We start from the raw sequence: 24,638 nt of genomic DNA, 5'->3' as shown, positions 1-24,638 counted from the left end.
ACTCCAAGTGACCTAGGGGTGGTCCCACTGGCAGGGCAGAGAGGAGCCAGGGCTCAGCCTCTAAATGAACACCTCAGCCCTGATGCTTACAAGCTGTGTGACAGCAGGAATGTCACTCAGCCCCAGTGTCACAGTGTCACCATTGTTAACAGGCTCTGATGGGGGCTGCAGGGAGGGTTAACTGAGTCAGTAGGGAAGGTACGTGAACCATGCTCAGTTCCCAGCGAGTGCCAAGTGACAGCTCTTACCAGTTCCTTGCAGGGAACTAGCAGAGGTCCCGGAGTGACACAGTAAAAGGCTCACTCAAGGCTTGGCCTGAACCTCAATCAGTTGATTCTTTATAGTGACTGATTATTAAATTGTTTACCTCCCCCATGACACAGTTCTTGTGAGATCAGGGACATTGTCTTGTTCAAATATATGTATGCATTAAGCTATTGTTTCAATTGTTGATTGAATGAATAACTGTACCAAATAAAGATCTCCCTGCAATCAAACCTTTTTTTTTTAACTGAACCCAGAAGCACTTTACCACTGAGCTACACCCCAGCCCTTATTATTATTTTTTTTTTATTTTACTTTGAGACAGGGTCTCACCAAGTGGCAGAGGCTGGCCTTAAATTTGCAGTCCTCCTGCCTCAGCCTCTCAGGTCGCTACCAAGTGAACCATTTTTAAAGCCCCTCTTCCCTATGTCAAATGATCCATCCATTCAATTGAAACAAATGTCCACCAAGAATAGTGTCTACCACTCTGCTGCAGAAAGTATTTACTCCCCTAAGTGTCTTCGCACATACACACACACACACACACACACACACACACACACACACACACATGCACACTAAGACAGCTCTGCTAATCCAGCTCAAAAGACAGGGTCTAGGCAAAGGTGGTACAAAATGTCTAGTCTGCTGACTACTTGCAGTCTCTTTGCTAGGCTTTAACTTGGCTGATTTCTATTACCCTGTCTTTAGTTTTCTGATCCTTTCTTCTTTGGTAACCAATAGGTTCTTAATCCTTTCCTTTTTTTTTTATAATCTCAGATCATATATTTATCAGTTCTAGGATTTCCATTTGGTTCTTTATAATACTTTCCAAATCTCTCCTGAAATTCATTGTGCCTTCATTCATTATATTCCTCTTTTCCTAGAGATTCTTTCGTATATTTAGTTATCTAAAAGCTTTGGTCTGAAAATTCCAACATTTGGTCACAGAGGGTCTATTTCTTTGGACTGTTTTCTGGGCTGTGGATTATATTGTCTTGCTTCTTCACAGTAAAAAAATGCATCTCTGACTTTCAACTTCTCCTCTCTGCAACTTCCTGCACTCCAGGACTACAGGACTTGGAAATGGCGAGCTTTTGCAACTACAGAACTGTGGGGCCACAAGTTCTTGAAGCTGCAAGATAGTCTTTATGCCAAACCCAAGACTTTCTTTCTAGTCTTGCCCCCACCTCTGCTTGCTCAGAAAGATCCCATTTCAGAAAGTACTTGGTAGAAAGGATGGCTTTGCTGTGGGTTTCCTCTAGATTTCAGTTTAACAGACCAGGCCAGAGGGGCAGCAAAAGTCCACTGGCTTCTCTGCCGGGAGGTGCCCTCCTTCCCCTGTCCTGCTGCTGCTGAACCGCAGCAACTAAGCAGGGAGGAACCATCTTGCTCCCTCACTCACCTAGGAAGGACACACACCCCTGGATTTTAGATTCTTTCTGATTCCATATTCACAGATTTTTGATGGTTTTAAAGAAAATTGTGGTTTTCTTTGGTTTATGTAGTGATTTCTTACTATTGGAGCAGGAGGGGTCTGTCATGCCTCTATACCCTCCCCAGAAACTGGGTTTTGACCCAGGAATTCTTTGATAACATAAAATCTACAAAGGTCCAAACATTAAGTCCCTGGAGTCAAAGAGTTTCTCAGACAGAAAACAAGGTATCACTTACCATATAATACTTGTCCTGGGAAGACTACCTCATCATGTTCATATTTATTTTTTCTCCCTTAGGTAGTTGTCTTTTCCTATCTTTCCTGTCCAGCCCTATATTAATTTTTCCACCCCCCCCCCCCTTGAGATAAAACTCACACCAGCAACAACAAAAGAGCAGCTCTGTTTTGGTAATAAGAACAGAATTCACCATTTGTTCAGCCTATTTAATAGGTAGTCTCACTCCACACCACACCCCCTACTGGGAGACTTACAGACAGCACTTCTTCTAGACCTCACAGAAACCCTCTGTGGGGGCCACTATGATCATCCCCATCCTTCAAAGGAGGAAATTGAGACTGACAAAGACTTAGTAAGTTCGTCCAAAGTCACAGAAGGCATAGAGATTCAAATGCAGGCCCTATGATTCCACGCCCAGGCAGCCAATGACCACATATTATCATCCTCAATTTGGACCCAACTCTGTATTATTCTTTTCCTAGAAATCGGGTCACAAAAGGCTGGAGTGACATGAACCGGTCTGCCTGACTTCACCCAAGTGGTTCCTCAGTCTCCCTGGAGGACAGCCCCTTAGGTCTGGGACACACCACTCCCTGAGCCTTTAGCCCTCCCTCCCCTTCTCAAATTGGCTCTTCATCCTTCCCCAGGTGGCAGCTGGCACAAATCATCTTCTCTGATATTCTAACGACACAAACATTTGGGGGTTTGGCTTACAGCCAATTCCTCTTGCTCCTCTGCCTCTGTCCAAAATATGACTAAGAAGATAAACGTATTAAGGGCCCTGTAATCTCTCCCCCTAAATCCCTTCTCATCTGGGTTGCTTTCCTAACCTTCTTAGGTCCCCAACATCCTTCAGGGACTGAACGATTGGGACCACAGGATGCAAGCTGTGAGTGCAGCATCCTGGGTGGCCCTGGGCCCTCACCCTGCCCATCTCTTCTGTGGCTAAGGAACTCAGCCTGAAGGCCAAGTTAAATAAACACCCCTCCAGGGGTCAGCAGTGGAGGTCAGCAGAGGGGTTCACTTAAGAACTCAACTTTCCAGCTTAGGAAGCACTAAGAAGAAGCCTTGGTTTTGACTTCAGAGACTGGTATCTCTAACGGCCACATCTGGATCACAGACTCAGGAGCCCAGATTTCATGGGGAAATGGCTGGGAACTTTCCCAGAAGCTGGGAAACAGGGGCAAAGATGAACTTGCATTTCCAGGGAACAAGAAAACAGGGATGTGCTCAAAGAATGATGTGGTTGAGCCGACTTGGAGGGTCTTCACTGGCCAAATCTGGGACAATTTGAACATCAAGACAAAATCATGATAACATGACGAAACGTAGAAAAATGTGGTATAATAAAAAAGAAAACCATACCTTGAAAACATGATAATCATACATGAATCCAGATAGAGTATATGGATGTATACCTTCCTGGAATCTCTTTGTAGATAGGAAATTTTTCAAATGAAAAAATTTGGAAAGGAAAGAAAAAACAGTTCTTTCTTGTAATAATAAAATATCTCCAGCTCCTGGGTGTTTTGAGATCACTCAACCCACCTTTGCTGGGTGAGAAGATGTGAATGGTCTTCTGCTGGGCTCTGGCCTCAGGAACTCTGCCCATTTCCTTGAATAATACAAGCTCCCCGGGGTTTACCAGAACATGAGTTAAGACTGTCGGGGAGGTAGGCTAATACTGTCATAAACATCGTCAAGACAGTGAGCAAACTACCACATCTGTTCCATGCCACAGGCTCTGAAACTCCAGTATAACCTGTGATCCTATCTGGCTCTTGTCTGTCGCTCCTCCTTCCTAGTAAGTGAGGCTCTAAATGGTACTCAGGGGACAAAATGTCAGAGCCCTACAGGTAGACCTCAGCAAGGAGCCCACCTCCTTGTTACCGGGAAATAGAATTGACCAAATTATGTTGTGTGCCTTTATGATTATGTCACAACATATCCCACTGCTATGTATAATTAAAATGCACCAATTAAAAAATATTTTTAAAAATTAAACAAAAATAAATCTTCCTCCTTCAGGTTAAAGAGAGGCTTGAAAGGATTGCTTGGGCGCCATCTACTGGTCAAATGCTTGTATTGCCATGTGATCCTCACTGTGACTGAGCCATGAGTCACCCACGTGCTCAGTTGTCTTTAACACAGAAGGCACCACAATGACCAGCCCCAGGCAGACATTCAACAAATAGTGAAATGAATAACATCTTCCTATGAATTCTCATACTTATGCAGTGCCCGTAAGAACCTCATAACCTTATCACACTGATGTCTTCTTGGGGTCGACCTTCTTAGGTTTCCATGGATGGATTATACATTCCTTAAGAGCTCATCATATTACTTGGTGACCATCCCAGTGCTTCATGGAAATGTTCCATAAGCACTGTGACTGTGGCTTTTTATCTCCCATCTCTACCTTATTATTTTTAAAGTTGCTTTTTAATTTTTTTTTAAGATATGGATCTTTATTTTATTCATTTATTTATATGTGATGCTGAGAATTGAACCCAGCGCCTCGCACATGCTAGGCAAGCGCTCTACCACTGAGCCACGACCCCAGCCCCTTATTTTAAAAGTTTTAAAAAACGATTGTAAAACTTATTTAAAACCTCTGGCCTACATTTCCTCCCCTTCCCAAGTCGCTCCTGGTAAGGTCCCCAGTCACCTGCCAGCTGTCAAATACAAAAACCTCTTTCCTATCCATGTCCTGCTCTCCTTCTGTCTTATTTGGAAACTCTTCTCCCAGCTTCCAAAACACGGCTCCCTCTTGCTTCTCCCACCTTTCTGGCTGTTCACCTCTTCTTATTTCCCTGCTGTTCATCTCTCTTTCCTCTGTCAATGGCTCTCTGCTGTCTGAGGCTCCAGGCTCCCTGGGGGATCTCAGCTAACTCCCATGAGTGTGTCCTCACCCTCCACAGTTCTCTTAAGCTCCAGAAACCTGTTTCCAAGTGCCTGTGGGGTCTCTTACAGATGCTCAGATTCCCACTGATCTCAAGTGGGACTCCCCTTCTCTCCCCCACACACCTCTTCTCCTCTATTACCCACTCAACAGCAACCACTTCTACAGAGTTGCTCAGACTAGGAAACTCATGTCCCATCGAGGTGCCCCACTCCTCTCTCAGTGTGTCAGTGAGTCCTGTTACTTCTTCCTTTAAGCTTCTCTCACATCTTGCCCCCCCCAACACCCCATGTCCAGAACTACTGAAATAGCACTGCTAACCACCACCTTTGACATGCTCTTGACTCCACCCCATGAACCCACCATGTGCTCCAATGTCACTTCCAGGTCAAACCATTCAATGCACACCACCCGCCATCCTCACAATGAGCTCCGAGGTCTGCATCCAGCATCCTATGCCCTTTGCATCTGGTCTCACCTACCTTGCCAGTCTCACTTCCCACCACTCCCTCATACTGCCACACAGATCTAGGCACACCTGACGTCACACACTTCCCTGAAGACTCATTTCCACACCCTGACCATGCAGCTCCCTCTGTCTGCAGTGTTGTCCCTTCTGCCAGCCCCTGGGCAAAGGCATAGCCCAGAGCTTTCCCCGCCCCTCACTGCCTGTGGTTAATTGTTCTCTTATTTTTTCAGAGCCCGTAATTCAAGCCTCCTTCACACCTCTTCCTAGGCTTCCAACTGCATCTGAACAACATTTAAATTCTTTACCTAACTTTTGTCCCTACAAGGCCATGTATGATTGGACCCCTGCTGATCACCTCAGCTCCTTCCCATCCTCCTACCCCATTCATGCACAAAGACAAAGAGCAGTCTTCTATGGGATCCAAAGCAAGGAAAGTCCTGAAGTTCTTATAGACTCCAAAGATCAACAGAAAATCAAAAGCCATGCACTATAACTCTTTCTTAAACTCCTTTTGAAAGTATTTTTATTTTAGACCTCCTATTAACTCAATAACTAAGGAGCATATGGAAAATAATGATAAGTACATTGTATTCATGGAGTTTTTCCTATTGCTAGGAAGACAACTAATGTTTCACATGCATCTGTCTCATTGAATCCTTCAACCAGCCCTATTAATTCCCATTTTTAGAGAGGACATTGCTATTAGCAAGGTTAAATGACTTGCCAAGGCCACTTAGTATAGGCAAGGCTACTACTTAAGCCCAGGTCTGTGTCATTCAGATCTTGGGCTCTGATGGATGTTCTACGTACACACCCAGAGCAGCTGGCAGAGGAAGACCAGGGTTAAATCTCACAGCTAACCTACCTGGAAGATAGTCTACCAACTCCAAAATCAAGTTTCCTAAAACCACCTAAAATGGCTTCTAAGTTTTAAACCTGCACCTGAGATTAAATAGCACTTTGGTTTGGGGTTTTGTTTTGTTTTGTTTTTGTTTTTTTTCAGAATTTCACTTTTTTAAATTAATTTTTTTATGTTTTTATTTGTGCACTATAATTATGCAAAATAGTGGGGTTCATTGTGACATTCACATATGCTGGTCCTTAGCTTCCCTTGGAAGTCTCAATTCTGTTGTATGGACTGAGAGACCAGCACTTCAAAAGTTACCCATATTCTGGAATTCCCAAATTCACCCTGACATTCTGACCAAGCCCTTTTCTTCTGACTGTGATTGAATTTTTCAGCCACAGACGGCATACTTCAACCTTTGCCCTAGACACTTGAAACACATAGTATCCTACTATAGGTGGGATCGGGCAAAGAATATCAATCCCACTCCAACCAGCATTTCTATAAACAGGGAATATAAGTCCTAGAAGTAAAACTACTCAAAAGGTAAGACCATCCTAACTGCTTCTGATTCAAATAGGTAGCACAAAAAACAGGCTCAATGGAAGTAATGTGCACATTGTTCCAGATACAGACTCTTAGAGGGACGTTCAGCTAAGAGCACCACAGAGGGAATTTTAGACAGAGAGAGAGGCTAGATTTCCAATCTATTTTCAAAGAATTATTGAAACTCAGAGGGAACTCTAATAAATATTAAGTAATTCTTTGAGATCAAGTCGCTTCCAGAAAGAATCCCTTTCTTAGGACAAATATTATACTGGCAATTTGTTGGTATATTTCAGGAATTTAGCTTGGGATTCAAAAAATTTACTAACGGAGAGACATATAGCCATCCCTCTTCTCAGTCTATACTCAAAGGACTTAAAAACATCGTACTACAGGGACACAGCCACATCAATGTTTATAGCAGCACAATTCACAATAGCTAAAGTGAGGAACCAACCTAGATGCCCTTCAGTAGATGAATGGATTTTTTAAAAATATGGCATATATACACAATGGAATATTACTCAGTGATAAAAGAGAATAAAATCATGGCATTTGCAAGTAAATGGATGGCATTGGAGAAAATAATGCTAACTGAAGTTAGCCAATCCCAAAAAAACCAAATGCCAAATGTTCTCTCTGATATAAGGAGGCTGATTCATGATGGGGTAGGGAGGGGGAGTGTGGGAGCAACAGACGAACTCTAGATAGGACAGAGGAATGGGAGGGGAAGGGAGGGGGCAGGGGGTTAGCAAGGATGGTAGAATGTGATGGACATCATTATCCAAAGTACACGTATGAAGACACAAATTAGTGTGAACATACTTTATATACAATCAGAGAAATGAAAAATTGTGTTGTATGTGTGTAATAAAAATTGTAATGCATTCAGCTGCCATTTATTTTTAAAAAATCAACTTAATAAAATAAAATAAAACGCATTACAGTCAGACAAAATGGTGCATGCCTGTAATCCCAGCAGCTTGGGAGGCTGAAGCAGGAGGATCACAAATTCAAAGCCAGCCTCAGCAAAAGCCAGGTTCTAAGCAACTCCGTAAGCTCTTGACTCTAAATAAAATACAAAATAGGGCTGGATGTGGCTCAGAGGTTGAGAGCCCATGAGTTCGATCCCCCCCCCAAAAAAATAAAATGCATTACAGATAACATTTTTTTTTTTTTTTTTTGGTACCAGGGATTGAACGCAAGGGCACTGAGCCACATCTCCAGCCCTTTGAGACAGGGTCTCGCTAGTTGCTGAGGGCCTTGCATAGTTGCTGAGGCTGGCTTTGAACTCACAATCCTCCTGCCTCAGCCTCCCAAGCCATTGGGATTACAGGCGTGCACCACCGCACCCAGCAAACACAACATTTTTGAAGGCTTATTCACATTTGCTGGCCATTGCCACCACCACTGCCTCTGGAAGGGACATGGGTCACGCTGTGTGTGGATGACCTGGGCTTCATCCAGGAGAGAGGCGAGCTCAAAGGGCGGATAGAAACCTCCCGGGGCCAACAATCCGGAATGAACAGATGTCCACAACCCAGCAGATGGAAACATAGCTTTGCTTTATAGTCTTGCCTAGAAAGCCCGCTGGCCCCACACCTTCCAAAACTCAGATTCCAACAAGATGAACTTTAGTCCCTTGTACAGTGAAACTGTAAAACCGTGTGCATTAGTGACAGAACTGGTTCCGGGTCTACTTACGCATGCAGTCTCCTCCATACCAGCCGGCTCTGCATTCTGCACAGTAGAAGCCCTTCACGTAGAAGTCGTCCAGGGTGCCCCCCCACGAGCCATTCCGGCAGCTCTTGCAGTTTTCAAAAATGGTACAACCTGAAACATTTCCAAGAAGATTCTCAGTCTCCATGCTTGCAGGTTCTGATGGTCCGCATGAGAGATACACCTGCACCTGGCTCTAGTGGGGCATCAGGACAGAGAAAAGTAGCACAGTCCTTAGGAAAAACTGGAAAATGCCAGGTTTATCAGGATTTAACTAGAGAGTTTAGGAGTGATCCGAACCATCTTCCCAGTTAGTGGCTGATGTTTAAAGTAACATGAAATCGCTTAGAGTAAAAGAGAATCAATCAATATAGTGTTATTTTTTGTCCTTATATAAATATTTCACGTTTACTGTGAAATATTTAGAAAATTATGATAAGCAAAAAGAATTCAATACTAATAATAAAAAAAAAAACCTTAAAATCCTAACATCTAGCCAGGTGCAATGGCACATGTCTATAATCCCAACAACTCAGGAGGCTGAGGCAGGAGGATCACAAGTTCAAGGCTAACCTCAGCAATTTAGTGTGACTCAGGGAGCCAGGCATGGTGGCAGCATATGCTTATAATCCCAGCTGCTCCAGAGGCTGAGGCAGGAAGATGGCGAGTTCAAAACCTCTAAATAAAAGTCTCTAAATAAAATATTTTTTAAAAGAACTGGGGATGTTGCTCAGGGGTTAAACACACCTGGGTTCAATCCCCAGTCCAAAAAAATAAAAATAAAAATTACTAAGAGAGCTGATGGATATAGCTTAGTGGCAAAGTGCCTCTTGGTTTAATCCCAACAAAACACCCACATCCACACACACACACACACACACACACACACACACACACACACAAATATCCTGTGACTTAGAGAATTCTACCGCTAATACTTTCTCTGCATGCATACACATACATCATTTTAAAAGCTAGACTTGTAACTACATACTGTCCATTCTCTTTTTATAACTCCCTTTTAATTGAATAACAGATAGTAAATGTCTTCTTGTGCCATTAGACACTCTTTCTTCTATCTTTCTATACCCAGAGTTTGCCCCTGGAAACACCCCAAGGCCTGACATAATTCTTACCCTCAAAAGTGCCAGGCAGCCCCACCAGCAAGCCGCAGCTCAGGGGCTGAGCAATTCCCAGGCATAAATCTTTCAAAATTATGGCCTCTTGAGTGGCTAGGGATAATGAGGAAAGGTATAAATAATTCCTACCCATTTATCAAAAACAGAGCTAATTTCTGAGTCTGCCATTGTCCAGTTTGGGGTTCTGGAGCCAATTCTTTAAGGTCCTCAGGCCTTAGAGCCCTCATCTGTCAAACTGGGATTAAAAACTGTATCTGCCTCTTAGAATTGTTTAAAAGTAAATGAGCACAGGTAAAGTGCCTGGCATACAGTAAGAACTCTCGAGGTGAGACTGTTACTATTCTGCTTCCCAGTGACCCCACCTGGCTTATCCCTGTTATGGCCCATGTCAGGCTTAATTTTCTCTTCCTGTGACCCGTCTTCCTATAACAGACTCAAGTCAAGATCATATCTTGCTCAAAATCATATCCTCAGCACCTAATACAGTGCTGGCACCTAGCAAGTGCTCAATAAATATTACTTGAGTGGCTGAGTGAACAAATGAATGTCTCATGAACTGCTCCTGATAGCCAGCAAGTCTTTCAGCATCCGTGAGCTTCTTTGCTGTCAACTGAAATTAGGTTTTTATTGACCTTAATGTGTGTGTGTGTGTGCGTGTGTTCCACAGAAGAGACTTGTAGCCCTCTTTCTACACTATGCTGAGTTTCCTTTCCCTCCTTCTGGAGAAGACGAATTGCTAATATGATTCATCAAATTCCAGTAAGTCATATGGCACATGACGGAGTCCCATGGGTATCACTGTGCCTTCCAAAAGCCAACCCCCATCACGTGCCAAGCTCCTCTTTAAATCCCTATTCACCATGCTACAGAGGAGGTAAATGGACTCAGAACCTCCCTCCCTCAGTGGCCCTGCCAAGTCTATTTCTTGGCACAGCAAGTCAAGGTCCTTAAGATACAAGCCCCAAAAACCAATCTAGTGATTAACATGAACAAGGCCATGATCAAAGACAGGAGGTAGCACACAGATTGCCACAGGACCCGCTGCAGGGCTGCCCAGCCTAGAACTACATCGGCCCACTGAGGACCATGGTGCTGCTAGATGCTGCTGGATGTCACACTGCCATCCCTGTCATTGGTGTCCCTTGACCTTTATGGTCCTGAACCACCACCAGCAGCAGAGAGATGCTCACTGTCTACCATAACGGTAGAAATGCCAACTAAAGCCACACTGGATTCCGTGTTCCACCTATGAGACTGGCAAAAGTCCAAAATGACACATTTTGTTGTAAGGCTTTGGAAAAAAAAAAAAAAAAAACAGCACCCTCATACACTGCTGGAGTGAAGGCCAAATGTACAGAAAACTATTGGGCAAAGGCCAGAAAATGACATATGCACTCCCAAGGGACCCACTGACCCCTCTGCTAGCATCATACCTCCAAGATACACTTACAAAATACTAACTGATGTGTGCGAAGTGTATTCACTGCCCATACAGTGACCATCCCTAATCTGAAACTGAGGTCCAAGCTGCACTAAAATCCAAAATGTTTATGCTTTGACATGACACCACAAGCAGAAAATTCCACATCTGACCTCCTGTGACAGGCAGCAGCCAAAATGTGGGCATACTGAAAATATTTTGTAACATTACCTTCAGGCTGGGTAAAGGGTGTATACAAAACATAAATGAATTTCATGTTCAAATTTATTTTTTTTATTATTATTAGTTGTTCAAAACATTACAAAGCTCTTGACATATCATATTTCATACATTTGATTCAAGCAGATTATGAACTCCCATTTTTACCCCGTATACATATTGCAGATTCACATCGGTTCCACATCCACTTTTTTACATACTGCCATACTAGTGTCTGTTGTATTCTGCTGCCTCATGTTCAAATTTAAATCATGTTCAAGATATCTCATCATGTAGACCCAAGCATTACAAAATCAAAACAAATCGAAAATACTTCTGGTCCCAAGGGTTTTGGAGAAGGGATATACAACTTATAATAACAAAAGGTTAGGAACAACCCAAAAGTTCATAAATGATGGTCACCCATACAACGCAGTTATAGCAACTGTGAAAAAAAAAGAAAAAGAAAGAAAGAAAAGAAAAGTGAAGATGGCTTTATATTGATATGGAGTAATCTCTAGCTTTTCATGAGAAAAGGAAGATAGCATTGTTTATGGTAAAATATCTTTTGTGTGAAATGGGGAAAGATATAGATAGATAGATAGATAGATAGATAGATAGATAGATAGATAGATATAGATACACACACACACACACTATATATATATATATATATTCACACAATTGCTTGTTTTTTCAAACATGGAAAACAGTAAGCCACTCTATACATCAAATAGGTGGTGGTACTAGGGATTGAACCCAGGACAGCTTCAGGCATGCTAGGCTAAGGCTCTACCACTGAGCTACACCCTGAGCCCCTTTTTTATTTTATGGGACAGGGTCTTGCTAAGTTGCCCAGGCTGGCTTCAAACTTGTGATTGTCTTTTCTCTGCCTCCCAAGTAGCTGGGAATACAGGCACGCCCCACCACGCCTAGCCACATCAATTGATTTTGATTGGGAGGGCATCTAGAGATTGAACCCAGGGCCTCGGACATGCTAGGCAAGCACCACCAAGCTACAATCCCAAACCCAACATAGATTTTTAAATGTAGTATTTTCACAGCACATACCTCATGGGACATAGTCTAAGGTCAATAGTAACCATAAAGAAATCATAATTTCATTCGGCGGTCCTATTGTTAGTATTAATAGTGCTATTGTTAACTTTGCACAATTCTATTATCATAAGATAAAGCCAATAAGTAATTAGGTTAGTATCAATAAGAAATAAGTCTTAAGATGAGAAAAAAAATTAAAGACATAAATAATCTTGAATATCACAGATTCATTTATTTATTTATTTTTTAGTTTTAGGTGGACACAATATTTTTATGTGGCGCTGAGGATCAAACTCAGTGCTTCACATGTGCTGGATAAACACTCTACCACTGAACCACAGCCCTAGCCCCTCACATAGATCGATTTTTTAAAAAACATATTTGTCAGGGCTGGGGTTGTGGCTCACTGGTAACACGCTTGCCTAGTATGCATGACACACTGGGTTCGATTCTCAGCACCACATACAAATAAATAAATAAATAAATAAAAAGGTCCATCAACAACTAAAAAATATTAAAAAAAAAAAAAAAGCAGATTTGTTAGCTCCATCCACTGGGGGAAAAAAAACCCACCTATTAACAATGACAATCCAATTATCAGAAACACTCCTGAGGTCCCAGACTGTGGTCTCGGGTCAGAGTTCCTTGAAGAAATGACTAATTCCAGACCTGGGCAGAAAATGTACAAGTCTGAAATGCCTTGTCTTGGGAGAATCAAAGAAGCCTACAACAAGTGTGGTCATGTCAGAAGCACACAGAAGGACATGAGGGAGCGCCCAGTATCCTAAGACTGGAGGTGCATGGGTTAAAATGGATACTGACTGACAATGATTCAATTGCACATATAAATAAAAATGGAGACTTTCTTAATGACCCACAGAGAATCCCCTTTCATCAATGGTGACTGCTGAGGGCATCCACACTCACTCTTCTATAATTTAGTTTTAAAAGACGGCCTTTCTTCTTTATCTTGCCTTTCCTTTCAGGGTAACCAAATAGTTAATTTGGATAGTCTTTCATTGGTTAGAACCAGTGATCAGTCCCAGCGTCATGGTTGCAGATTTGGGTGCCTCCTACATGATGGGTCAGGAGCCCCCCTGCACCATCTATGCGGTTCTCTTGCCTATCAGACGGCTGACCTCAGGTCATCTTGTAACAGCAGAGTCTGTGCTAGTGGTTAGCCAATAGTAACCACAAGGATTTTGAAAATACTGAAAATTGTTCAAAGACTCCCATATCACTGCCAAGGACACCTAGTAGAAAGACCCAGGCTTTACTCTCAAATTTTCCAAGAAAATTGGAAGGCATTACTCAACCATTTCCCTGCAAACCACACTCACCCATCAGGAAATTGGGGCAGTGGATTTCTTTTCTGGAAACAAATATACAAAAGTTATGCTGAAGTCACTCCTAATTTAAAGCCCAGCATGACTCTCTTCCAAGGAGAAAGGACTTAGAAGGATCATTTGCAGACTTGAGCCCCATTTTCTTTCCTCTTTCATAGCTTTGCATAAAACAAAGTCCCTGGCAGAAATGGGCATCATTCTCTGTTTTTGAAAGAAGTGGAAAAGAGAGAAATGAGAGAAATTCCCAAAGCCCATTTTTTTTTTTTATCCTTGCATTCATCAGCCTTTGGAAAGCTCATTTGAAAATCTCAATGTCCAAGTTGGGGTGTGGCTCAGTGGTAGAGCGCTTGCCCAGCATGTGTGAGGCACTGGGTTCCATCCCCAGCACCACATAAAAATAAAAACAAATAAAGGTATTGTGTCCATCTACAACTAAAATTAAAAAAAAATAGAAAAGAAAAATCTCAATGTCCTTCTTCTGACCTGGCCTAAACAGGGAAAGGTGAGACTCTGGGAGGTGTCAGAAGCATAAGGCAGCAATACTTCCTTGCTTTTCAAGCATCGGGAAAATGCTCAATGAGTTGCCAATCACATCAGAAACATTATGCACTATGACTTTCAGTCCACCTTGGCCCCTACCCAGCTGAGAACTTCAATGCAGTTATCAAATCTACAACCGTTAAAAAGAACATCACACAGCCATAAAGAAAACTAAAATTATGGCATTTGCCAGTAAATGGATGGAACTGGAGACGATCATGCTAAGTAAAATAAGCCAATCCCGCCCCCCCCCCAAAAAAAAAAAACAAAGACCAAAGACCAAATGTTCTCTCTGATACTACGGATGCTAACACCCAATAAGAGAAGCGGGAAATAGAAGCTCATTGGAATAAAAATTCAAGGGGAATGAAGAGAAGGGAGGGGAAAGGAATAGGAAAGACAGCAGAATGAATCTGACATAACTTTTCTATGTTCACATATGAATACACGACCAGTGAAACTCCATCATGTACTGCCACAAGATTGGGAAGTCATACTCCATGTACGGATATGTCAAAGTACACTCTACTGTCGGGTACATCTAAATAGAACAAACAAAAAAAAGAGCATTAAGTCCCCTCTATGGTGGGGGCAGGAGAGTGGTGGTACAAAAGTCAGGTTCAGCTTTATATAAAGGCAAAAAATGGGGGGGTGGTACAGAAGGGCCTGGGAAGGTCCCATCCCACCCAAAGACACTCTCCTGTGACTGGACCACTTCCAAGCTGTCCCACTCAGAGCTAAGAGCATCCTCCTTGACTTCTGCTCTTTCCTTCCCCTCTCTCCTTCTCTACCCAGCCAACCCAGGATGACCCAAATCCCTCCACCTCTCTCTACCCATCCGACTTTTACCTTTGTTAAGGTCCTCTTATTTCTCTCCTGCCTCAAGTCATATCCCACCTCTTCTTTAAAAGATCTCCAAGGCTGGTCAGGAGCAGTGGTGCAAGCCTATAATCCCAGAGACTTAGGGAGCTGAGTCAGGAGGATCATGAGTTTGAGGCCAACCTCAGCAACTTAGTGAAGACCCATCTCAAAATTTTTAAAATGTTCTCTTTTCTTATTATTAATATTATTTGTGGCTGTAGCTTAGTGGTAAAGCACCCCAGGTTCAATCCCTGGCATCCCCCAACACACACACACACACACACACACACACACACACACACACTTAGCAAAATATCTTCAGGATTTAGCCTAAAATTCATAGCATGGCTTGCAAAACCCTTCTGGATTTGGCCCCCCATTTCTTCCTTCAGATTGCTTTCTCCTCTTGTTGTCTGTCTCTCTCCCTCTCTCCACATCTCTCATCACACATGGTTTCTCCTGGCTGTCGGAGCTAATTGCAATTCCTAAAACCTCATGCTTGCTCTTGCCCCAGGGCCTTGGCACATGCTCTACCCAATCCCCTAGGCCCTTTGCATTTTGTCACTTCCATCCTCAGCGTACTCATCATTTCCTCTAATAAGTCTTCCCTGATCTTCCCTCTAGAAAGGGACATGCTGCCACAGTCCCCTGGGCATCTCTATCATGGCACTTGTGTGGCACTTACACAGCACAGTAATGTAGCTGCCTGTCCTCCATCTCCCCCATCTGAGTTCTGGAAATGCTAGAACACATCTTTTCTGTTTTTAATCTCTATTTCCGGTAACTGACCTGGTAGATAGAGTGGAGGATGCGTTCACAGATGCACAACGCTAACACTGAGAAGAGTACACACCCCTCTACTCCCTTGCCCGTAGTGAGAACGGGCTGACTTGTGTCCCTTTTAATAATCCTGGCACCACCGAGGGCCACCTGCAGGACCCCGAAGGCCACCTGAGCTCTGGCCGGGCGCTCACCTGGGTGGATGAGGCAGGAGTCACACTCGTTCTCCTCGTTCCTGCAGCAGGGGATGGTGTAGCCCACGACCTCCTTCTTCCCGGGGCAGACGCACTCGATCTGGTCGTATTCGCAGCACTCGCGACACATGATGTTCCACTCGGCTCCAGGGCAGGCTTCGTTGATGACCGTGTATTCTGAAATGGAAAACCAACGGGCGACCGTGGGTCCTGGCAGGAAGGGACAGACCTGGGAACACTCGGCTGTCAGGAGGCCACCGTGTCCTGTGTGCGAGAAGACCGTGGGATTCTTCCGGGCCAGAGTCTTGGAAGTGAGACCACCTGCCCCAGGGGTGTTCAGAGCCATGCACTCAACACAGAGGAAACTTGCTATAACTGCTAATCAACTGTTCTGATAGAATGGGGGCGGGGAACAGGGTACTGGGGATTGAACTCAGGGAGACTCAAACACTGAGCCGCATCCCCAGCCCTTTTTTTTATTTTATTCAAAGACAGGGTCTCACTGAGTTGCTAAGGCTGGCTTTGAACTTGTGATCCTCCTGCCTCAGCCTCCCCATCTGCGGGGATTATAGGTGTGGACCACTGTGCCTGGTTATTTTTCTAGAATTTTTGTTTCAAGAAATCATGTTCAGCAATATATAATCTAAATATATTGACAGTAGGACATGCATGCAATTTACAAAAACATACACATTTCTTAGGTGTCTGTGTTCATTTTATTTATTTATTTATTTTGTCAGTGCTGGGGATGGAACCCCGGGGCCTCATGCATGCTGGGCAAGCTCTCTACCCACTGAGCTACACCTCGTTTCTATTTTTGTTGGAGTATTTTTATGGTTGCATAGATTGTGCACTGAACAACTCCAGGGGAAATCATTCAACTGCAGAACTATAGGATGCAGCGCAGTCATGGTGCCATCAAAAAAAGTTCAGGGACTACTTTGTAGATGAGGCCGTTCAAGTGCAAGGCTGATGGCCAAGTACAGACTATGTTATTGCTTCCAAACTTGGCTCTTCCATTTTGCAGCATGCCAAGTTTGTAGTATCTTCAAAGCTAAAACCAACAGAAAAGACAAAAGTACCTTAATTAGTATGTTTGGGAGAATTTCAATGTTTTACAAGGGTGAACTCATTAACCCAACTTCATTCAATTCCCCGAGTACAACTGAGCATTCTTTCCCGTGAGAAAGCAATGTTCTCTTTTGGGGTAGGATTTTTTTTTTCCTTTTTTGTTTTTTATTTTCTTTTTTGATATTTATATACCTTAAGTAAAAAAGAAAACCATCTGGAAAAATCTTTCAGAGGAATCGGTTGGACGTTGTGCAGAGGAAGTCAGACAAAAACTTCTAGCTTTGATTTGCTTTGTTCCCCACTCTCCATTTCTAAAAAAAAAAAAAAAAATCCTCGCACAAAGATGATGATTAAAGCAGAAATGGATCAGATATTTGGGGAAGATAGTGAATATGGGCAAGGTTCTGTGAAGCCTTCCACAGAAGGATCAGGCAGAGATCCCCGAGATGCTTCACAGGCCCATAAAAACAAACCCTAGTGTCTGTGGGGACCTCTAAACCCTTGACTCCATAGTTTAGTTTTCTATTTTCCTCCCCTAAACTTGGAATTCTGACACAAGGTTGATCACTCCTAAGTCTGCCAAGTGCAACTGCTTAAAGAAACTATCACCATCTATCCTCAGTCTCGGGTCATAAGAAGTTTCTAATAGCATGAAAAGGAACCACCCAGATGATGGACAGTTTCTTAAATTGGATAAATCTAGTTTTATGAAAAATTTACTTTCTTTCATCATTTTGGACAAATATCATTGAACCAGCAATGACCCTCACCCTGGCTTTAGATTGGCACAGGTCACCATAGCCTGGTCACTGTTGAGGTTTTACTTCCTTCTCCATTCCATGAGCAACTTCAGAGAGTCCCCTGTGACTTACTAGCTAGCTTACAGGCTTTGTTACCTGCCAAAGTGGCTGACCTCTAAAATCTAGACAAGAACTGAATGTTTAAAAAAGAGAAAACAGAATAAAAGCATAGATGTGAGTACCCATGAGTCGAGATTTGTCAATGGGTTTTTGGAAATGACACAGAAAGCATGAACAACAACAAAAAAAAATAGATAAATTCAACTTCATCAAAATTAAAACCCCTTTAGCATCAAAGACATTACCGAGAAAGTGAAAAGACTGACCACAGAACGAGAGAAAATATTTGCAGATCATTTATACGATAAGTTTAGCATTCAGAACATTGCAAAAACAATTTTTACAACTCAGCCACAAAGAGGCCAATTTAAAAATGGACAAGTGGCTTGAACAGAGATACAAGGGGTAAACCAGCCCAGAAGAAGATGTTCAAACTTAACAGGTCATTTAGGAAATGCAAATCAATGCCACAATGAGATAGTACTTACTGTGATGGCCATAATCCAAAAAAAATTTTTTAAAGTGTTGGCAAAGACATAGAGATACTGAAACTCTCCTATATTGCTGATAGAAATGTCAATGATCCGATTGCTGCGGAAAACAATGTAGTGGTTCCGTTAAAAGTTAAATCACTACATGACCCAGCAATTCTACTGCAAGGTATTTATCTAAAACAGTGAAAACAGGGACTCAAATATACTAGCATGCTGATATTTATTCACAACAGTCAAAAGGTAAAAACAACCCAAGGGTTCACCAAGAAATGAATGGAGAAACAAAATGAGGTACATGTAGCCAATGGACTATTATTCAGCCACAAAAAAGGAATGCAGTATGTACACACTGCAACATAGAAGAACTTGAAAACATTCAGCCAAGTGAAAGAAGCCACACACAAAAGGCCAAATATTGTCTGATTCTATTTATATGAAATATTTATAATAAGCAAATTCAAAGAGACAAAGTATATTAGAGGGGGATTAGATTGGGGGGGGCAGGGGGGAAAGGGAGAATTATTGTTTAATAGAGAGTTTCTACTTGGGGTGATGGAAACATTTTGGAAATAGGTGTGATGTTTGTACAATAGCATGAATATAATTAATGCAACTGAATCACACACTTAAAATGGATAAGGTGGCACCATGTGTGTGTGTGTGTGTGTGTGTGTGTGTGTTTGCAGAGCCTGCTCCCTCCCCTCTGCTCCATCTTTCTCTTGGCCACTGTTTCCCACTTTCTATCAGCTTCTCAACCCACCAAGCTTTTGCCTGCCCGAGGCAAAAGCATTTGCTTAGCCACAGCCTCTGTCCCAGCTGTTGGGCCCTCAGCATAAATAATACCTGTTCAGAGAGGGCCTCCCTGGCCTTCTCTTCTGAAATGCACACCGCACACCCCCGACCCGTGGTCTCTGTTATAACATCCTATTCACAGTCTTGTCACCTTATCATAACGGACCATCATTTTCTGTGTTCCTTGACTATCATCCTCCACACCCACAAGGCCCTGCATCCTCCATCAACTTCAGATTAAAAATAGTTTTTATACTGTGCTTGTCCTGTTTCTCATGATTTCCTAAACAGCACGGCAACCATTTACATTGTATTAGGTATTGTAAGTTATTTAGAGATCAATTAGATGCGTGGGGGTTGTTTGCAAATATTATACCACTTTACATCAGGGGTTTGAACCTAGGCAGATTGTCATATCTGCAGAAGGTCCCGGGACCCCTCGACTTCTGATACTGAGGGGCTGACGTACTTGCTCATTGTCTGTCTCTCTTGTGTGACCACAAATCAGTAGGAACCACCACTAAACCACAGAGGCAGGTACAGGGCCAGGCACATAAGAGATGCTGAAGAAAATTCCTTGTTGGATGAATCTGGTCTTAACTCTAGAGCTACCCTCCCTTTGAGAGTCAAATATTCCATCCCTTGGACCCAGTAGGGAGCTAGGAGGCGGGAGAGCTGGCTTTGCCCTTGATTTGCTGATGTCAGAAGGAGGGCACTTTCTTCCCTTTGTGAAGTGCTTGGAACTGTTGGGGGTCCAGGCTGCCTGCAGGGAACCCATATTCCTCCCCTCCAGCCCCTGCCTTGCCCCACAGTATGCTTCCTCCACTCTCCAAATAGCAAATACACCCAGGGGGTGTGGCTCAGGCCTTCCCTTCTCCCTTTATTCATTTGGAGGCAAACACTATATCCTTCTAGGTTTTCTAGGAATTTATAAATATTAATAACTTCTTGAAGGGGCTCACTACAGAATAAAACTCATTTGCAACTTTTATTAAACATTTAACCTCAGCATGGAAGGCCAAGTAAGTGTGCTCTGCTGGAGCAACTGAAGTCTAGTCCCCACCCCCGCCCTCCCCCAGAAGCAGATTTGTTCACCCCCAGCCCGTCTGCACAATACCCACAGCCTGTCTTTTACCCAAGAATCAACCTCCCTAAAATACTTTTATTGATAGGTCTCTTTACTTCAATGAGCAAGACCACCTCTGCCCTCTTGAGACTATGCTATTAACTTTCTAGTTAGGATCCATCTCAGCCTAAGGAAATGAGCCCAAGAACGCCTGTCAGAAGGGACTTTGCACACGGGACTGATTGAAGACTCTTGAGACGGGAGGAATTACACTGTATTACCCAGGATGGGAAGACCAACCTTCATGACGAAGACCCTTATAAGAGAGGGCTGGAGTTAGGGAAGGAGATGTCAAGACAGAAGCAGAGTTTGGAGTGATGTGCTTTGAAGACAGAGGCAGGGATCATGACCCAGGGTATGTGCGCAGTCTCCAGAAGCTTGAAAAGACCAGGAAACATGCTCCCCTCGGTCCCAGGAAGGAATGCAGCCCTGCCAACCCCTTGATTCTGGCCTAGTAGAACTCATATCCGACTTCTGACCTCTAGAACTAGAAGAACTAGAAGGGAATCAATGTATGCTCTTAAGTCACTACATTTGTGGTCAACTTGTTACAGCATCAATAAGATACTAACACTAACTGTGTTCTCAAAAGAAAGACTGACCCACAGAAGCCATCTAGCCATTCTGTTCCTCATTTCCTCCACTGAACACAGCTCCAAAAGTGTGGGTGAACCGAGTATTTACTATCCACTGTGTCCCAGGTAGGAGGCTGGACGCTGGAATACAATGGAGAGGCAAACACCAATCCTGACCTCCTGGAGTTCACAGCTTAGTAGAGGAACAGACATTTGTTAAATGGCCCCACAAATACAAAATCACAAACTGAAGTAGGGAAAGTGTAGGATGCTGTGAGAATGATGAATAGTCATAAAGGATATTAGCATCGAATCTTCTGACATCACAGGGTTGGAGAGGTTTAAATAAAAATTGCAGGAAGAAATTGATCCATTGGCAAAAATAAGACCACTTCCAGGAATGTGGTGATGATGGGGAAGGATGATGGTTTTGATGATTTTTTGACTTGGCCTTTTCCCCTCTGGTCTGACAAGCCCATCACCCTTCCTACTCCCCCAGCTTGAACTTGACAGGAAAGTGTCCCCAAAACGGACGTGTAAGAAATAAATAGACACATAAAATACCCCATGAGAAATGTTTCAAATTGACAAGCTAAAGAGATTTTAAAATGCAATAAGCAGACAAGAGCAACATTCTGGACTTTTTTCCCCCACCATTTATTAGAATTACATTTGTGGAAAGGGCACGTTGGCCATTTGGCTTCAGCTGTACAAATTTCAGGGAATTTCAATATAGTGCTAAGGGCCAGTTCCAGAAACTAAGACCGAGAGAAACAACAACAGCTGTAAAAGTTATGGAATGTTTTCTGAAACTTATGCTAAAGCACTTTAATGTTTCAGTAGAGAAAGTACTTTGTATTCTTTGTGCAATTTCATTTTCAAAATGATCCAATGAGGTTGGTAATACATTTTCTTCCCCATTAAAAGCATTTACTCCGACCCCTTCACTTTACCAGTGAGGAAAAGAGCTAAGTAGGAAAGAGCTGGACTTTTTTTTTTTTTTTTTTTTTTTTTTTAGTGGAGGCAAAGAGAAATGCCAATCTTTTTGAGGGAATTAATTCTGAGGGAAAAAAAAAAAGTGGTCCCCAGAATTCCAGGGATGTGGGGAGGTGAACAAGCTTGCTCCTGGCAGAGAAGAGGCTAGACCAGCCTCCAGTTCTGCCAGCCACAGGAGCCAAGCAAACTTGCTTTGCTTTCCACATTTAAAAACAGCCTTACAGACTGAAACACAGCATACTACAGGGACACAGCCACATCAATGTTTATAGCAGCACAATTCACAATAGCTAAACTGTGGAACCAACCCAGATGCCCTTCAGTAGAATAATGGATAAAGAAAATGTGGCATATATACACAATGGAATATTACTCAGCAATAAAAGAGAATAAAATCATGGCATTTTCAGGTAAATGGATGGAGTTGGAGAAGATAATGTTAAGTGAAGTTAACCAATCCCAAAAAAACAAATGCTGAATGTTCTCTCTGATGTAAGGAGGCTGATTCATAGTGGGGTAGGGATGGGGAGTATGGGAGGAATAGACAAACTCTAGATAGGAAAGAGGGGTGGGAGAAGAAGAGAAGGGGTATGGGGTGAAATGATGGTGGAATGTGATGGATATCATTATCCAAAGTACATGTATGAAGACACGAATTGGTGTGAACATACTATATATACAAGCAGATATGAAAAATTGTGCTGTATATGTGTAATAAGAATTGTAATGCATTCTGATGTCATGTATTTAAAAAATAGAATCAATTAAAAAATAAAAATAAAACAGCCTTACAAAAGCTGCTGGTGAGCCTTCTACTGTCAGTGCTTCCAGTAAAACGAGCATAAATGAAACACAAAAGCCCATGAACCTCACCCTAGGATAAACTGAGGCACTGGGCGATGGAGCACAGGCTGTGATCATGTAGCAAAATCAAGCTTACGGAGGGAGTGCTGGGTGCCGCACAGTCGACTCCTTGCCGACTTCTCCATTGGATAAAATATGTATTTCTTCTTTATCAAACACTCTAAGACCTCACTAGCAGAGCCATTTTAGGTTTGTAACAAAATTAAGTGGAAGGCAGAGAGACTTCCAATACACGCTCTGTCCCCATCCATGGGCAACCTCCTCCGTTACCAACAGCCCCCTCCACAGTGGTGTGATTGTTACCATTGATGAACCTGGAGCCACACAGAGTTTTCACCCCAAGGTCACAGCTATTAGGCTTCAACCCCAGAGGTGCACATTCTGTGGGATTGGACACGGGTATGTGGCACGTGTCCACCATTACAGTATCACACAGAGTACATTCACTGCCTCAGAAATGCTCTGCGTTCTGCCTGTGCCTCTTACCCAACCAAAGCAATGCACTTTTTGAGGAGGAGGAGGAGGAAAAGCGAGAGATAAAGGAGGAGGAGGAGGAGGTGAATAAAGAATTTTAAAAAAAGAGTTCTTTGTGAAAGCTTTGGAAAATGAAGAAAAGCATAAATAAGGGAATAAAAAGTATTCACAAAAATAGCATTTTGGCATCTAACCTCAAGTGGACATAATATTTATCTGTGAGTATCAATGGATGTGTCAACCCAGAGTCTTCCAGCCTCTCAAAATTGGTAACATGTTTTGTTTTAGAAATTGTGCTTTTCTTCCCCCTTCACTTGCATCATAGGTTATTTTCTCTTGAATTGGAAAGGTTTTCAAAAGTCTTTTTTTTTTTTTTTTTTTTTTTGCAGAGAGGAGTGGGTACCAGGGATTGAACTCAGGGGCACTCAGCCACTGAGCCACATCCCCAGCCCTATTTTGTATTTTATTTAGAAACAGGGTCTCACAGAGTTGCTTAGCACCTCACTTTTGCTGAGGCTGGCTTTGAACTCGAGATCCTCCTGTCTCCGCCTCCCGAGCCACTGGGATTACAGGTGTGCACTATTGTGCCCGGCAAAAGTCAGTCATTCTAAATTGCTATATAATTACCCTGTACATGCGAGGGCTCCCCTAAACTCCCCTCTCCCACTTATTTTATTTTTTAAATCAGGGTAAGCAAATAATCAAGAGCATTTGGGGCACCATAAGCTTCACCCAAGCCCTGACTTCCATGCTCAGGAGCAGCCATCCTGGTATCTCTCTATCCAGAACTGGGAATCCAGTTACATCAGTCCAGTCCTGGTTCTTCCAGAATTCACTTTGAAAAAAAATGTAAATCACTTAACCTCTTAGCCCAGTCTTATCAATGAGAATACCAAGTCAAGGAGACATGCCAATGAATGGGCACGGGTTTCATGTACTTGAAGAATGAATGAACGAGGGAGAGAAAGAAGGTTGACTGTCGTATTTGCTGTCACTGTCATTATTTTGCACATAGTTTAACCACCCAGGGACATGCAGGCAGTTCACTTCAAGGCTCTCTGGCCCTGGTCTGTTTCAATTGTTCAGAGGATGGAGGGACAGTGCCTCCAACAGGGGGCTCACTGAGGCAGGGGCAGGAGGTGCCTCTGTGCCCCTTAGCATGGTCTCCAAGCCCAAGGTCTTCAATATTATATATTAAGAAACATACTGCCGTGATGGCCAGTAGTGTCCAGCTGGAAGACTCGGGATTCTCTATGAGAACAAGGGGCAGCCTGTTCCATACCTGATCGACACATCACTTGCCAGAGCAAAGGCCCAAGTCAAGACCACCCCAGAAGGTAGCAAAGAAGGGCCCTTGTATCATGTACCAGATCCTCTTCCTTGATGTTAGACTCTGCTTTTGAAT

The 24,638-nt window shown here is 43.0% G+C and overlaps 1 protein-coding gene across 2 annotated transcripts in view; it reads right to left on the bottom strand.

Annotated features, from left to right (window-relative positions):
* The window catches only part of Pamr1 (peptidase domain containing associated with muscle regeneration 1), a 77,725-nt gene that overhangs the window by 39,994 nt on the left and 13,093 nt on the right, over positions 1 to 24,638 (bottom strand). For both annotated transcript variants that reach the window (XM_027936660.2, XM_027936658.2), the window contains exons 2-3: positions 15,982 to 16,158; positions 8,409 to 8,537 (exon numbers count right to left, since the gene is read on the bottom strand). In XM_027936660.2, the coding sequence (XP_027792461.2) occupies positions 8,409 to 8,537; positions 15,982 to 16,158 (306 nt within the window). The remainder of the gene's footprint in view (positions 1 to 8,408; positions 8,538 to 15,981; positions 16,159 to 24,638) is intronic.

The sequence above is a fragment of the Marmota flaviventris genome, chromosome 9, assembly GCF_047511675.1.
Source record: "Marmota flaviventris isolate mMarFla1 chromosome 9, mMarFla1.hap1, whole genome shotgun sequence".
NCBI classification, from domain to species: domain Eukaryota; kingdom Metazoa; phylum Chordata; class Mammalia; order Rodentia; family Sciuridae; genus Marmota; species Marmota flaviventris.
Note: the sequence above shows the minus strand (reverse complement) of the source record. Positions and strands in the feature narration are given on the sequence as shown.